We start from the raw sequence: 13637 nt of genomic DNA, 5'->3' as shown, positions 1-13637 counted from the left end.
AAATTACCAGAGAGCACCGGCGCTCTCGGAGTGTATTTACGAACGCACCCTTTGTCTTACCAGGTGTGTGTGTGAGTGTGTGTCTGTTTTGTGTGTGTTTTGTTGTATCTAATGGCCCCACTCTGTATAATATAGCCCTTGCTGTGTGTTAATAACATTAGCATGACTTTAGACTGCCAAATGAGCAGCTCTTATTAAAAGAGGTGAGAGGATGTGTGTGTGTGTGTGTGTGTGTGTGTGTGTGTGTTTGCGTGTGCGTGCGCGTGTGTGCGTGTACAATCAGCAACAGCAGGTGTGTCTCTCTCTCTCTCTCCCATTCCCCATTTTAGAAGATAGCTCGCACATGTGGTCATATCTGTTCAGATGGCGCATAACATAAGTCTAATTTACTGTGTGTGTGTGGGGGGGGGGGGAGACGAGAGAATGCTTCCTGCCCCACTTCCAGTCCAATCAGAGCCGGAGGCGTCGGTTCCATCGGTTCCATCGGTTCCATTACGCCTGCGACCCAAACCCGGACCATTGTGTCGGCCATTGTGTTCGTTGTTGGCTATGCTAAGCGCTTTTCCTAAATCTGCCCCATTCATTCCAATTCCACCGGTCTTTCTATCTGAAGATTATTAGTGATGCTACATTAACCGTCAACATATGCTGTCGACACGCTGCCATGCTAGCCCAGTCTTTTCCCTCCATTGTGTTGATGATACAATGTGTTTTCTAAGCTGTTCCCCACAGCTAATGTAGAGCCGACGGGTCTGTTTCAGTCAACAAAGTTGTTGTACGACAGACAGCATGGCGCTGTGCTAACATTAGCCTAGGTAAACGAGCCAAAGTAATTGGTTATGTTAAATATGTCTCTAGCAGGGGACTGTGACCTGTGTTGTTGGTTTTTTTCTTCTCGTGCTTTGGGTTGGAGCTCACGCTTGACTACTTTTATTGACTTTCTGATCGTCCGTGGTCATGCATGTTCGTTGTGTGTGTTTGTTTGTTTATGTGATCCTGTGCGTTTGTGTTTTGATGATCGCGTAAATGTGTGTGTGTGTGTGCGTGTGTGTGTTCACGCGTACATGCATGCGTATGTGCGTATGTGCATGCATGCCTACGTGCGTGCCTGCTTCCGTGCGCGCGTGTGTGTGTGTGTGTGCGAGTACACGTGTGTTTGTGAGTGTGTGTGTGTGCAGCCATGCGCGAGGTTGGAAATTGCTATGCGACCCTTCACCCCCAGCATGTACTACTACAGTCCCCAGAGGCCCTTGCTGCTGATGCTCCGGGTGGACTGTGGCAAAATGAGCTTCTGGTTTCCATGCTGGTTCCTGCTGCACAGTAACCTCCGCTTGACCTCTGACCTCATTGCCTCCGCTGTTTAGCCAGCTCCCTCCCAGGCTTTCTTAAAGCTGTGGTCTGTTGCCTCTTGCTCATTCTGGGACTGTCCTTGCTACTCCACAGTATGTGCCTGTGTGTGTTCTGGTCCATTCAAACCTCTGGAGGGAGGAAGAACGTCAGGATGTCAGTGTGTCTGGAGTAGAGAGGGAGAGACGATAGGGAGGATGTCGTGAGGTTAGTGACTCGCTGTGCTACCCTGTACACGGTCAATGTGAGGTACATGGTCGATGTGAGGTACGCTGAGGCACGTCCAGGCACGTTGAAGGTTGTTGAGGCTTGTGTTGGGGTTAACTGAGTGGTGTTGAGGCTTGTGTTGGGGTTAACTGAGTGGTGTTGAGGTATGCGGAGGCCCTTTGAGGCTAGTGCTGAGGTATGTTGAGTCTTGTGTTGAGGCACGTTGAGGTGTGATGAGGTGTGTGTTGAGGAGGGTTTTGTGGTTTGTTGAGATGTGTTGTGGTGTGTTGACGTGTGTTGAAGTGTGTTGAGGTATGGCGAGATGTGTGTTGAGGTGGGACGAGGCACATTTAGGTGTGTGTTGAGGAGGGTTTTGTGGTGTGTTGAGACGTGTGTTGAGGTATGTCGAGATGTGTGTCGAGGTGGGATGATGAGACGCACGTACGATTCGGCGTTGAGGCGAGTCGAGCGGCGTGTCGAGGCGGGGGTGTGATGAGGCGGCGTGTTTAAGGCATATCGAGCGGGGGGAGTGTTGCGGGGCGGGGGCGGGGTGTGGGGGGAGCAGGGTGAGAAGTTTACGGCCGCAGTAATCCAATGTGTCCCTGTGTGCTCAACCCCCCCCGCCCCGCCCCCCCGCCGCCCCCGTCCCCCGCGCCCCCCGCCCCCCTCAGCCTCTGTCAGCAGCTTTTAGGAGGAGGAGCGCATCAGGAGCACAGATAAAACAATCAGGGACAAAGCCCCTGACAAGACAGGGCCACCGGAGGCCTCTTAAAACCCATACCGCAGGGCGCCGAAAGGCCCTCCATCAATTACTACCTTGTTAGACTAATTGTAATGGAATAATGCAATCCGGGGAGGACAGTTTAGCTAATGCTGCAGCCCAGACAAACTAAGGCAACGGAAACACAGGCGGATAAGAGACAGAGGAAAGAAAGGGTGGAGGAGAAGGAGGAGGAGGAGGAGGAGGAGGAGGAGAAGGGACTAAGAGATGCAGAAGTGCAGGAAAGATGAAAAAGGAAATGAAGTGTGCGTGTGTGTGTGTGTGTGTGTGTGAGAGAGAGAGAGAAAGAGAGACAGACAGAGAGAGAGAGGAATAATGAGAGAGAGGTTAGGAAAAGAAAGAGAGATGATCGACCTTGAGCATCATGCTGAAGTTGCTGCTGATTGAAGGGACTGCAGTGTTTACCTTTTCCCAGAAGGTACTGATATTCTCTCTCTCTCTCTCTCTCTCTCTCTCCCTCCATCTGGCTTTCTCTCATGTATTATTGCATCACTCACCCTCTCGCTCCCTCCCTACAACCCCCCCCCCCCACCTCCACCTCCTCCACCCCCCTCTCTCTCTCTCTCTCTCTCTCTCTCTCTCTCTCTCTCTCTCTCTCTCTCTCTCTCTCTCTCTCTCTGTGTCTCTGGACACCTGAGTCATTTATCATCCCTGAGTGGCGTAAACCCGATGTGCTGGTGGTGTGTGAGGCCCTCTGACGGCGGGAGCGTACTTCTCTAACTAGGGCAGAGAGCAAAAGGACACTGTCACAGCACGGCACACTACAGCATGCTACTGAGATGCTAACTGCTAGCATCAACCGCTCACCCTCAAAGCAGATCTTGGGGCGGCTGTGGTGCAGGAGGTAGAGGAGCCGCCGTCTAATGATCGCAAGGTTGGCAGATCGGCGGTTCGAGCCCCGGCTGGCCACATGTCGAAGTGTTCTTGGGCAAGACACTGAATCCCAAATTGCTCCCAGTGAGCGGGCCAGCGCCTTGCATTGCAGCTTGCCGCCATTGCTGTGTGAATGTGTGTGTGAATGGGTGAATGAGAGGCCGTTGTAAAGCGCTTTGGAGCAGCTTTGGAGCAGCAAAAATGCGCTATATAAGTGCAGTCCATTTACCATTACTGATATGCTAACTGCTAGCATCAACCCTCAAAGCGGATCTTCTCCCCTACTCGTTATCTTATCATTATTATCTTGTCATATTATCATAACTATACATATCATGTTGATATTCATCTCATGTACATTCACTTTATACTCTATATACTCACTGTAATATTGTATACTGTTATACCATACAACTGTCTACATATCATGTCTTTTGCACTGACTATGCCACTATTTGCATCTGGTTAGATACCACAACTACATTTCGGTGTCTGAGTACTTGTACTGCTGTGCAATGACAATAACGTTGAATCTAATCTAATCTAATCTAATCTACTCACAGATCCAGGATCACTCTTCTCCTACTCTCAATCTTAATCCTCCACCTCAGAGCGGGTCAACGAGTGTGTAGCCCACCCCTGAACCGGTGCTTAACACTTCATCAGCCATGAGGGGTCATTTTGACCCCTGTGAGTAAAGACAAATGTTATATCTTTGCATTCGATCAAATTTCAGGACCCTCCTTTCATGACTTTTCCTAGATATGTGCGTTCTACCACCCAGTATCCTTACATTTTCAAAATGACATCAGGATAAGCTAGTATGAAGCTATTTTGACGTTTTTCTGTGTAGGAAAGCAGGATAATTTACAAGTGGCCAACTAGTGGTCGTTGTGTGTAAATAGCAGCTTAGCAGCATTCTAAAGAGGGGGTCATTTGAGCTCTTTATTAGGCAAAAAAAGGCACGGCTGTTCTAGTGTTAAGATCCACCACCAATTGATGGCCGTCTTTAGCGTCTGTGCTACAAAGCAACGACACAATGACAGACGTGACACTCAGATAGGATGCTTGCCCAGGCAGGCCTTCTTCCAATGTGGCTTTGGCCACATCTCATGCCTTTCTTCTTCTACCATTTTAAAGAACGTATTCGGCCTCCATTACGAGGGGTTCGAGGGTTTATTGCGAAGCGTTTAAAGATAGAGTCTCTTCGCTCGTGGTGTTATCGATTGTCCGACGTGATTCTTCCGTCCATGGCTGAGAGCTCTTGAGGACAGGACAGAGTCAGCGTTGACTTTGACACTGTAATAGAAGACACCGCTGAGAGGGGGAGGAAGCACTCGTAAACACACCCGTATGATGCGCGCACGTAACGCAAACGCAAACATTGACATTGTCAACGGACGTGTGATGTGAGACTGCTGAGTGAGAGTAATCGAGTGGCTTCTCTCTATCGCCTCCCTCTGGTCAGACAGGGGTATAGCAGGTGCACTTTGCACACGGTGTGTGTTTTTACTATAAGGTCAACATACACACACACACACACACACACACACACACACACATATAGTCACACTCACACAAACAAATGTACATGTATGCACACACACATACTCACACACGTAGGCACACACACACTCACAAACACATTCGCACACACACACACAGACACACACTTGCACGTGCAAACAGAAACACACACACAGCTGCACATGCACATGCACACACACACACACACACACACACACACACACACAAACATAGTGTGTTAATGCCATGGAAATAGCAGTGATAATGTGTTGGTGATGATGTGACGGTCCTGTGATAAGGTGACCATGTTTACTGCTGTGACATTCACACGCTGACAGCAGCCCAGCACAGAGAGAAGGGCAGTGTGTGTGTGTGTGTGTGTGTGTGCGTGTGCATCTGCCTTATCGTCCATCTGGAATCTAATGATTAGACCTCACCAGTGTTTGTGTTTGTGAGTGTGTGTGTGTGTGCCTACGTGTGTGAGTATGTGTGTGTGCATACATGTACATTTGTTTGTGTGAGTGTGACTATATGTGTGTGTGTGTGTGTGTGTGTGCGGCCGTGTGCGTACATGTGGGTGTGTGTGTGTGTGTGTGTGTGGCCGTGTGCATACATGTGTGTGTGTGGGTGTGTGTGTGTGTGTGCGGCCGTGTGCGTCCATGTGTGTGGGTGTGTGTGTGTGTGTGTGCCCAGAGCAGTGGAGCCATGCTGCCACCTGATCTGCTTGGGTTCCAACAATAGTTTGGTTTCCCCGTCGCTGCACTTTGATGTCTAATAAACAGCCCCCAGCCAGTTACATCACTAAGACTCCTGCACAAGAGGATTCCGCATGTCTGTATACCTACTTACGCACACACACACACACACACACACACACACACACAGGCAGCATAAATATTTCATCTGCGACGAGGAGTGACATGATCTATGATTGGGTGCAGAGTGTTGAGGCGTGACGTTGAGGCCCCATGGCGTTGGCGCGAACTCGCCTAGCGCTTCCCCAGAGTGATTCACCGGAACCACGGGCTAATTACCGGAGCCGCGCGGGACCGCCAGCGTTGTGGGGAGTTAGGAGACACACTGGCTGACAGGTGACAGCTCCACACATCCTACCAAACAGGCTGGCTTATCTCTTATCGCTTATATCGTAGCGTAGCAACGTCGTAGCGAGGCGCTAGGTGGGAGAGTTAGCAGGCCCTGTTCTCCCCGACAGCGAGGAGGAGGAGGAGAGAGAAGCTAGGTCTCTGAGAACAGGACAGGACACAATGGGAGGCTCGTGGAGAGTACGTCTGGGGAGAATAGCTACTGTACTATGATGCCGACGACGGAAGGCCTGTCGAGAGACGAGGCGTGTTCGCTAACAATGCGTCTTCTGCCTTCTACTAGCATTGTGTCTGCCTGCCGTTAGGGTGGTGGTGTGTGTGAGGGGCTGGTGGTGTGTGTGAGGGGATGGTGGTGTGTGTGAGAGCCTGGTGGTGTGTGTGAGAGCCTGGTGGTGTGTGTGAGGGGCTGGTGGTGTGTGTGAGGGGCTGGTGGTGTGTGTGAGAGCCTGGTGGTGTGTGTGAGAGCCTGGTGGTGTGTGTGAGGGGCTGGTGGTGTGTGTGAGAGCCTGGTGATGTGTGTGAGAGCCTGGTGGTGTGTGTGAGAGCCTGGTGGTGTGTGTGTGAGGGGGTGGTGGTGTGTGTGAGAGCCTGGTGGTGTGTGTGAGAGCCTGGTGGTGTGTGTGAGTGTGTGTGAGATAGGGCTGCAACGATTAGTCGACATAATCGACGACGTCGATCATAAAAACTTGTCGACGTGGAATTTTAGTGTCGACTAATCGTATTTTAAAAAATAAAAAATAAATCGGGAGCCATGCAAGAATCAGCTGGGTAAGTTTTAGCTAACGTTGTTAGCCAACTGGCTAACGTTATATTGTTAGGGTCGTAATGTTTATGTTAGCTTTACTGTTACATGTTGGAAAACAACGTCTCATGGACAGGGCTGTACATGCTATGAGCGTTTGTGCTATTAATTTATTTGCCCTGTGGCACGCGTGTGACAGACAGAGGCGCTTGTATGTAACGTTACGTAGCAGGGGTTTTCCATGTTGAAGCCAGGAGAACGCGAGATGAAATTAAGTGAGGGGTGGTCGCTATTAAAATACCAGGTAGTCATGGTGGATGATCATGAATGATGCTTGATAAGTGAATGCTATTTCAATTATGTTGAGTCCACCAGCGAGCTGTCTGTAAGATAAACAGCGCCAAGCGTAGCCTACTAACGTGAGCTGTCTGTAGTCTAGCCAGCAATGCTAGCTAGCCAATCAACTAGCTCTGTGAGCAGCTGTAGCTTGGCGTAACGTTAGGTTAGATAGCTAGTTAAGCCGGATTTATGCTTCTGCGTCGCCATTTACGCGCAGCGAAAAGCCACACGACTAATCGCGACTAATCGAAAAAATAATCGACAGATTAGTCGACTACCAAAATAATTGTTAGTTGCAGCCCTAGTGTGAGAGCCTGGTGGTGTGTGTGAGGGGCTGGTGGTGTGTGTGAGGGGCTGGTGGTGTGTGTGAGGGGCTGGTGGTGTGTGAGAGAGCCTGGTGGTGTGTGTGAGGGCATGGTGGTGTGTGTGAGGGGCTGGTGGTGTGTGTGAGAGTCTGGTGGTGTGTGTGAGAGCCTGCCGCGTCAGGGAGAGGCTGGGTGGAGGTAGGCGTCGGAGGACGAGGCTCGCTTGAAGGCACGGTGTGGAATGAGGAATGGTAAATGGACTGCACTTATATAGCGCCTTTTTTGCTGCTCCAAAGCGCTTTACAATGGCCTCTCATTCACCCATTCACACACACTCAGACACCAATGGCGGCAAGCTGCCATGCAAGGCGCTGGCCCGCTCACTGGGAGCAATTTTGGGGTTCAGTGTCTTGCCCAAGGACACTTCGACATGTGGCCAGCCAGGGCTCGAACTGCTGATCTGCCAACCATGTGATCATTAGACGGCGGCTCTACCTCCTGTGCCACAGCCGCCCCATTCCTCAATCGGAATGAGGAATGGTATCAAACACGTTTTTGAACGTTTTGTTACCGTTTCTCATTCTGTTGTTCCCCATTCCGATTCCTCTCCTAGTACCCGCCCAGGGAGAGTAGACCTGCTAGAACACATGTCGGAGAAAAATCCATGTGGCATACATCTGCAGAGGGCTCTCTCTCTCTCTCTCTCCCCCCCCCCCCCTCTCTCTCTCTCTCTCTCTCTCTCTCTCTCTCTCTCTCTCTCTCTCTCCCCCTCTCTTTCTCTCTCTCTCTCTCTCTCTCTCTCTCTCTCTCTCTCTCCCCCTCTCTCTCTCTCTCCCGGAAAAACATGGCCTCCTCCCACCACCCTACTATAGTCTCTAGACCGAGGATACCAGGAAGACAGATCAATTCCGCTGAATCGATAGCAGTAGAGGTCATAGATGATGATGACGATGATGAGGAGGTGTGTGTGTGCGTGTGTGTGTTTATACCTGCCACACGTGTGTGTGTTATCAATGGCGAACCCAACTTCTTCTAACGCATCGATATTCTCTCTCCCTTCCTTCTCCCTCCCTCTCCCTCCCTCCCTCCCTCTCTCCCTCCCTCTCCCTCCCTCTCTCCCTCCCTCTCCCTCCCTCTCCCTCCCTCCCTCTCCCTCTCTCCCTCCCTCTCCCTCCCTCCCTCCCTCTCCCTCTCTCCCTCCCTCCCTCCCTCTCCCTCTCCCTCCCTCCCTCCCCCTCTCTCTCTCTCTCTCAGGCGGTGTATAAGCCCTGGCTGTGCTCTCAGTACTTCCAGATCACACAGGTACACTGCAGTAACCGTATCCCCTGTGGCCAGTACTGCCTGGAGGTGCAGCAGAGGTGTCCCTTCATCCTGCCTGACAATGACGACCTCATCCATGGAGGGAGCCCCAGTTTTATATGCACAGGTAGGAGCCCCCCCAGACTGGGGACCCCGCCGCTGTGAGTTAAGCTCATAGTGCTTCACAGAGCAAGAAAAATACAGTAATACTTTTTTAAACAACATAAAAACATTTAAAAATATATATATATATGTTTTATTGTAGCTTGATTTTAACAATGGTTAAAAAAAGAGAAAACTGTGGCTATTCGTGCATTGCATGTCATGGAAAACGCTAGAGTACCGTTGAATTATTTCCAATTACGTCTATTAGAGTTATTACGGTAAAGATGGCCGACTCTGCTCCAACTTTACACAGTTTTGCTAATGCAAAATTGGGCCCCTGAATGTATTAGACATATAGAATACACAGCATTATGCCAATTGTTGAAGATGTATTTTTAAACTGTAGTAGCGACGTGTCTCTTTAACTGCAGGACTAAAATAATAGTTGAGTAAGATAAAGCGAAAATGCGAACACGTGATCCAACGAGCTCTCCCTCTTGTGTTAAATGCTAAATGTGTGTGAACACTGCCATCTGCTGGTCATTTTGCAGTGCAGCAGGTCAGAGGAAATTAAATCCCAGTTCAAGATGGGTGGTTAAATAGGCAAAAATGTGAAATGATGGTGTTGTTGTTGAGAATCAATGCGTGTGCGTGTATGTGTGTGTGTGTGTGTGTGTGTGTGTGTGTGTGTGTGTGTGGATGTGTGTGTGTGCGTGTGTGTGTGGGTGTGTGTGTGTGTGTGTGTGTGTGTGTGTGGATGTGTGTGTGTCTGTGTCTGTGTGTGTGTGTGTGTGTGTGTGTGTGTGTGTGTGTGTGTCTGTCTGTCTCTGTGTGTCTGTCTCTGTGTGTGTGTGTGTGTGTGTGTGTGTGTGTGTGTGTGCGTGTGCGTGAGCGTGTGCGTGTGCGTGTGCGTGTGCGTGTGGGTGTCCGTCTACGGGACAGAGCAGAGCGCTCTCTTCTCAAAGGAGAGGAGCGCGTCGTCAGATCAGCGGGGGGGTATTGAGTCTTTAATTACATGTCCCCTCTGATCAGGCTTAAGCTCTTTAACGTCAAAAAGTATGGAGCAGGAACAGACTGAGCTCCCCTCAGAAGTTCACCCCTCTCACATTAGCATGCACCCACACGGACACACTGGCGGCTGGTATGAGTGTATAAGCTGTCGGATAGAAGGAGATCAGCGTAGAGTTAAAAGGCTGTACATACAGTAGCAGGGACGTAATGGCGTTTCCAGTCGATTACATACAGGGGGGGATTTCAAGAGAACGCAGCAGGAGATAGATGTATGACCTTTTTATTCTACGATTCGAAAAAAGTTGGGCCCAAGTCTCAACGGGCCACTTGCGAGTTGCGACGAACGTGTGCTCCTGTGACATCCTTGATTTATGACCGTGGCAGTGTCGGTGTCCTGCATAGTTTAAGACTCAAAACGCTCTCGCAAACGAAACTATCTCACAGTCTCTAACTCTGTAATGTTATACAGTATAATATTGATGTAGTACTTTCAGACAGTGGCAGATGGATATGTTGTCCTTGTGCACCCCCCAGACCAGACCTGGGAATTCATGGTGTACCGAGCGTGCCAATACGGTCTACACAGGAGTTGTATCAAGGTCACATGCTTTGCCAAGGACATCAAAAGCGCACGTGCTGTAGGCTGTATTTCTAGATCCTTCTACATCCATATGCTGTGACATATTTCCTACATCCGTCCGTGCCAATATTGAACAACAACAACGTTATTTAGGCGATGTGTCATATTCATTCGTAGTGACTATTATTCAATGTGTTAGCAGAATGAATCATGATATTGTGTTTGCATGCAATAAATGAAGGTTAATTAAGACCTTCGTTAAGACCCTGACATTTTGTGATTTGTTATTCTCGAAAAATCGTAATTCTTGCAAAGCGCTCGTACACACTCGTCTGTCAGAAGTGTGGTGATTATAGATGTTATATGAGGTTCCTGATCAGCATAGAGTAGGCTGCAGCTGGGGAAACACCAAACAGCTGTGGTGAAAGCTGTATGCTCATCCTCTTTCAGTAAGTCATTGCTTGTTTACTGTACAGTAAGCTTACACAAGCCCGACACACGGATACATCCACAGCTGTCCCGTTTGAATTAATTGAATAATAACCATTCGTCCTATTATTATTATTATTTTATTTTTTTTACAAACTGCATAATGTTAAAGTTCATACGTCTAAAATTCCATGTAAACCTATAATAATATATGCCATTTAGCTGATGCTTTTATCCAATGCGACTTACATTGCAGTGAGTGCATATCGTTTTTCAGTATAGATGGTCCCAGCAGGAATCGAACCCCCAACCTAAGCTAACCATGGCTCGTGCCATGCAAATGGTAAAATGGACTGACTTACAGTATATAGCGCCTTATTCCAAAGCACTTTACGACGGCCTCTCATTCACCCATTCACACACTAATGGCGGCCAAGCTACCATGCAAGGCGCCGGCCCGCTCATTGGGAGCAATTTTGGGGTTCGGTGTCTTGCCCAAGGACACTTCGACATGTGGCCAGCCGGGGTTAAAACCGCCAATCTGCCAACCTTGCGATCATTAGACGCCGGCTCTACCTCCTGCGCCACAGCCGCCTCACCATGCTCTACCAACTTTTTTTGTAGCTTTTATTATAAAACATTCATCATTTGCATTATTGACAATACCTTATTTACACATTACAACACATAGGTAGGCATCAGCCCCCTATCACGCTCTACCAACTGAATCACAGAGGACCACAGAGGATGCACCTTTAAAGTCAAATTTAAGACCTTTTTAGACCTTTTATAGACCTGTTTGAATAGAATTTTAGACCTATTCGCGACACCATATGATAGCTTTTTGTCATCCTCGAGGTGATGAAATTAGGGATTTCACTGCCATACAGACAAAAAAGGAAGCGAATTGGCATTTTTTGCTTTCCGCGTAAATAGATTTTGTCGTCGGACTAATTTCCTTGCAGGATCTCATTTTTAAGACCTAGCACCTCATTTTTAGACAGAATAACTGAAATGTAAGACCTTTTTAGGCCTTGTATATCGGACTGCTGGATTTTAGACTTTAAGGCTTTTTAAGACCAGCGCGGGAACCCTGTTTATAAGGCGATGTGAAGCACTTCATTCAAATTCATTAATTTCCAACATCTGTTGAAGGGTACGTTCCTTAATTGGATGTGGACTGGCACAGAATGATCGTTAAGTATTACGAGGCACACTCAGGCTGCTACTGTACCTGACTGGCCATAAAACACCATAGACTAAAACGAGGCACATCATTACACACTCCGACGCTCCGGCACACAAACTATCTACTTGGACCGGCATCAGACGATCGAGTTGAGTGATTCATTATTCATTTCAATTGGGATAAAAATGGTTCCCAGGGACAGGGAGTATACCGGTGGTTTGTACTCTGGGCCGTGACTGAAACTTAGCCGCATGCTAACATGCTAGCGGTGTTGCCAGCGACCCACCATGCCTGAATGCCAGACATGGCTGACACAGTTAAGTTCTCTGGAGAAGTCTCCCCCCCCCCCATGGCTCTCTCATGGCTGGGGGTCCAGTGGAACGTAACAGCACTGTGTTGACATACTGGTAGACACTTAACGTGAGCTTAGAATTATAAGGTTCTATCTCCGTTTAGGGTAGTCCAGAGATATTGAGCGTCAACGTTTTTACATTCCATTATGTTTTGTGAGATGGAACCTTTGTATTTTATGAATTACCAACTCAAAAATGTCTACATTTTAAAAATAACACCACACAGGCATTAATAAACACCTAATGGATCAGATTATGTAAAAAACTACATTTTGACCAAAAATGGAGATAGAGCCTTATCATTCTAAGCTCACCAGTTTGCACCCCTGATGTGGTATGTACGTAGTACGTAACAGCGTGTCTCCCTCCTCTCCAGGGCTGTTGGAGGAGTACCCGTCAGGAGTGGACGCCGACGCGGAGTGCTGTGACGTCCGATGGGACTTCAAGGAGGACAACAGTTCCCAGGGGACCCTCAAAAGAACTCACCCGTCCTGTCTCCACCACGGCTCGTCCCTGAGCTCCTCGGCCGTGTGCAGACTGTGCAACAGCCGCCTCAAACTCTGCCTGCTGGTCCTCGTCCTCCTACACACCGTCGCCTCGCTCACCGCGTCCCACAATGCAACGGGGCTGGGCCTCCCCGCCATCGCCTCCCCTCTGGAGGAGAACCCTGCCAACGAGGAGTGATATTATTATGGGATTATCCCCTCGTCACGGCAACCCAGTGTGGAGAGGGACGGCCGTGTCAGCCGTGCGAAAGCTCCGAAGCTGTGGTCGTCTGCTGCAGTGCTTTCTGGGTAATGGAGGTGGTTTTTTCCGCGGAGGTGTGGGTCCTTTTGGACACGGAGGACATGCAAATCAATCAAGACAAACAAACTGACAGGCGAATAAACAGACAGACAAACAAACAAACAAACAAAGAGACAAAATGACACTTCAGTGGACAGAACATATTAAGGACAATGCCGCAGCCTTTGTTGAGTGGGATGGTCCTCCTCACTGCTGAGTTTCTCACACTACGCTTTTTTACACTGTGTTCTAGTTTGGGTTTCTGTTGCACTGGCTGGGGTACGGGACGACACTCATGTCCTCTTTTCAATGTCCATGGTTTCTGTTTGTGTTTAACGGCTCTCTTGTGCAGGAAGGAAATGTCTCATCAACATAGGATAGATAACCATGTATCACAAAGCAAAGTTGCGAAAGTGCGCGTGTTTGTGTGTGTGTGTGTGCGTGTGCGAGCGTGTGTGTGTGTGTGCATGCCTTTGTGTGAGTGTGTAAGTGTACGGTGTATATGCGTGTGAGTGTGTGTGCGTGTGTGTGTGTGTGTGCGTCAACATTGAAGCCTCCCCTTATTTGAGTTCCTATGTGTAAAGTGATGACAAGCTGCTAGGTGTGTGTGTACGACAGGACACACTTATAGTATAGTGTATAACTCTCACGGTCTTGATTT

The 13637-nt window shown here is 48.9% G+C and overlaps 1 protein-coding gene across 1 annotated transcript in view; it reads left to right on the top strand.

Moving 5' to 3' along the window:
• Positions 1-12874, top strand: part of nalf1b (NALCN channel auxiliary factor 1b) — a gene marked incomplete at both ends in the record, with an annotated part of 85020 nt that extends 72146 nt beyond the window's left edge. Inside the window, 2 exons of the mRNA XM_080535587.1 lie at positions 8479-8650; positions 12567-12874. Of these exons, the coding sequence (XP_080391713.1) occupies positions 8479-8650; positions 12567-12874 (480 nt within the window). The remainder of the gene's footprint in view (positions 1-8478; positions 8651-12566) is intronic.
• Positions 12875-13637: the final 763 nt, after the last annotated feature.

This window comes from Nansenia antarctica (assembly GCF_963989245.1).
Source record: "Nansenia antarctica genome assembly, chromosome: 7".
In the NCBI taxonomy this organism is placed as follows: Eukaryota; Metazoa; Chordata; class Actinopteri; order Argentiniformes; family Microstomatidae; genus Nansenia; species Nansenia antarctica.
This window is presented reverse-complemented; position numbering and strand designations above follow the sequence as displayed.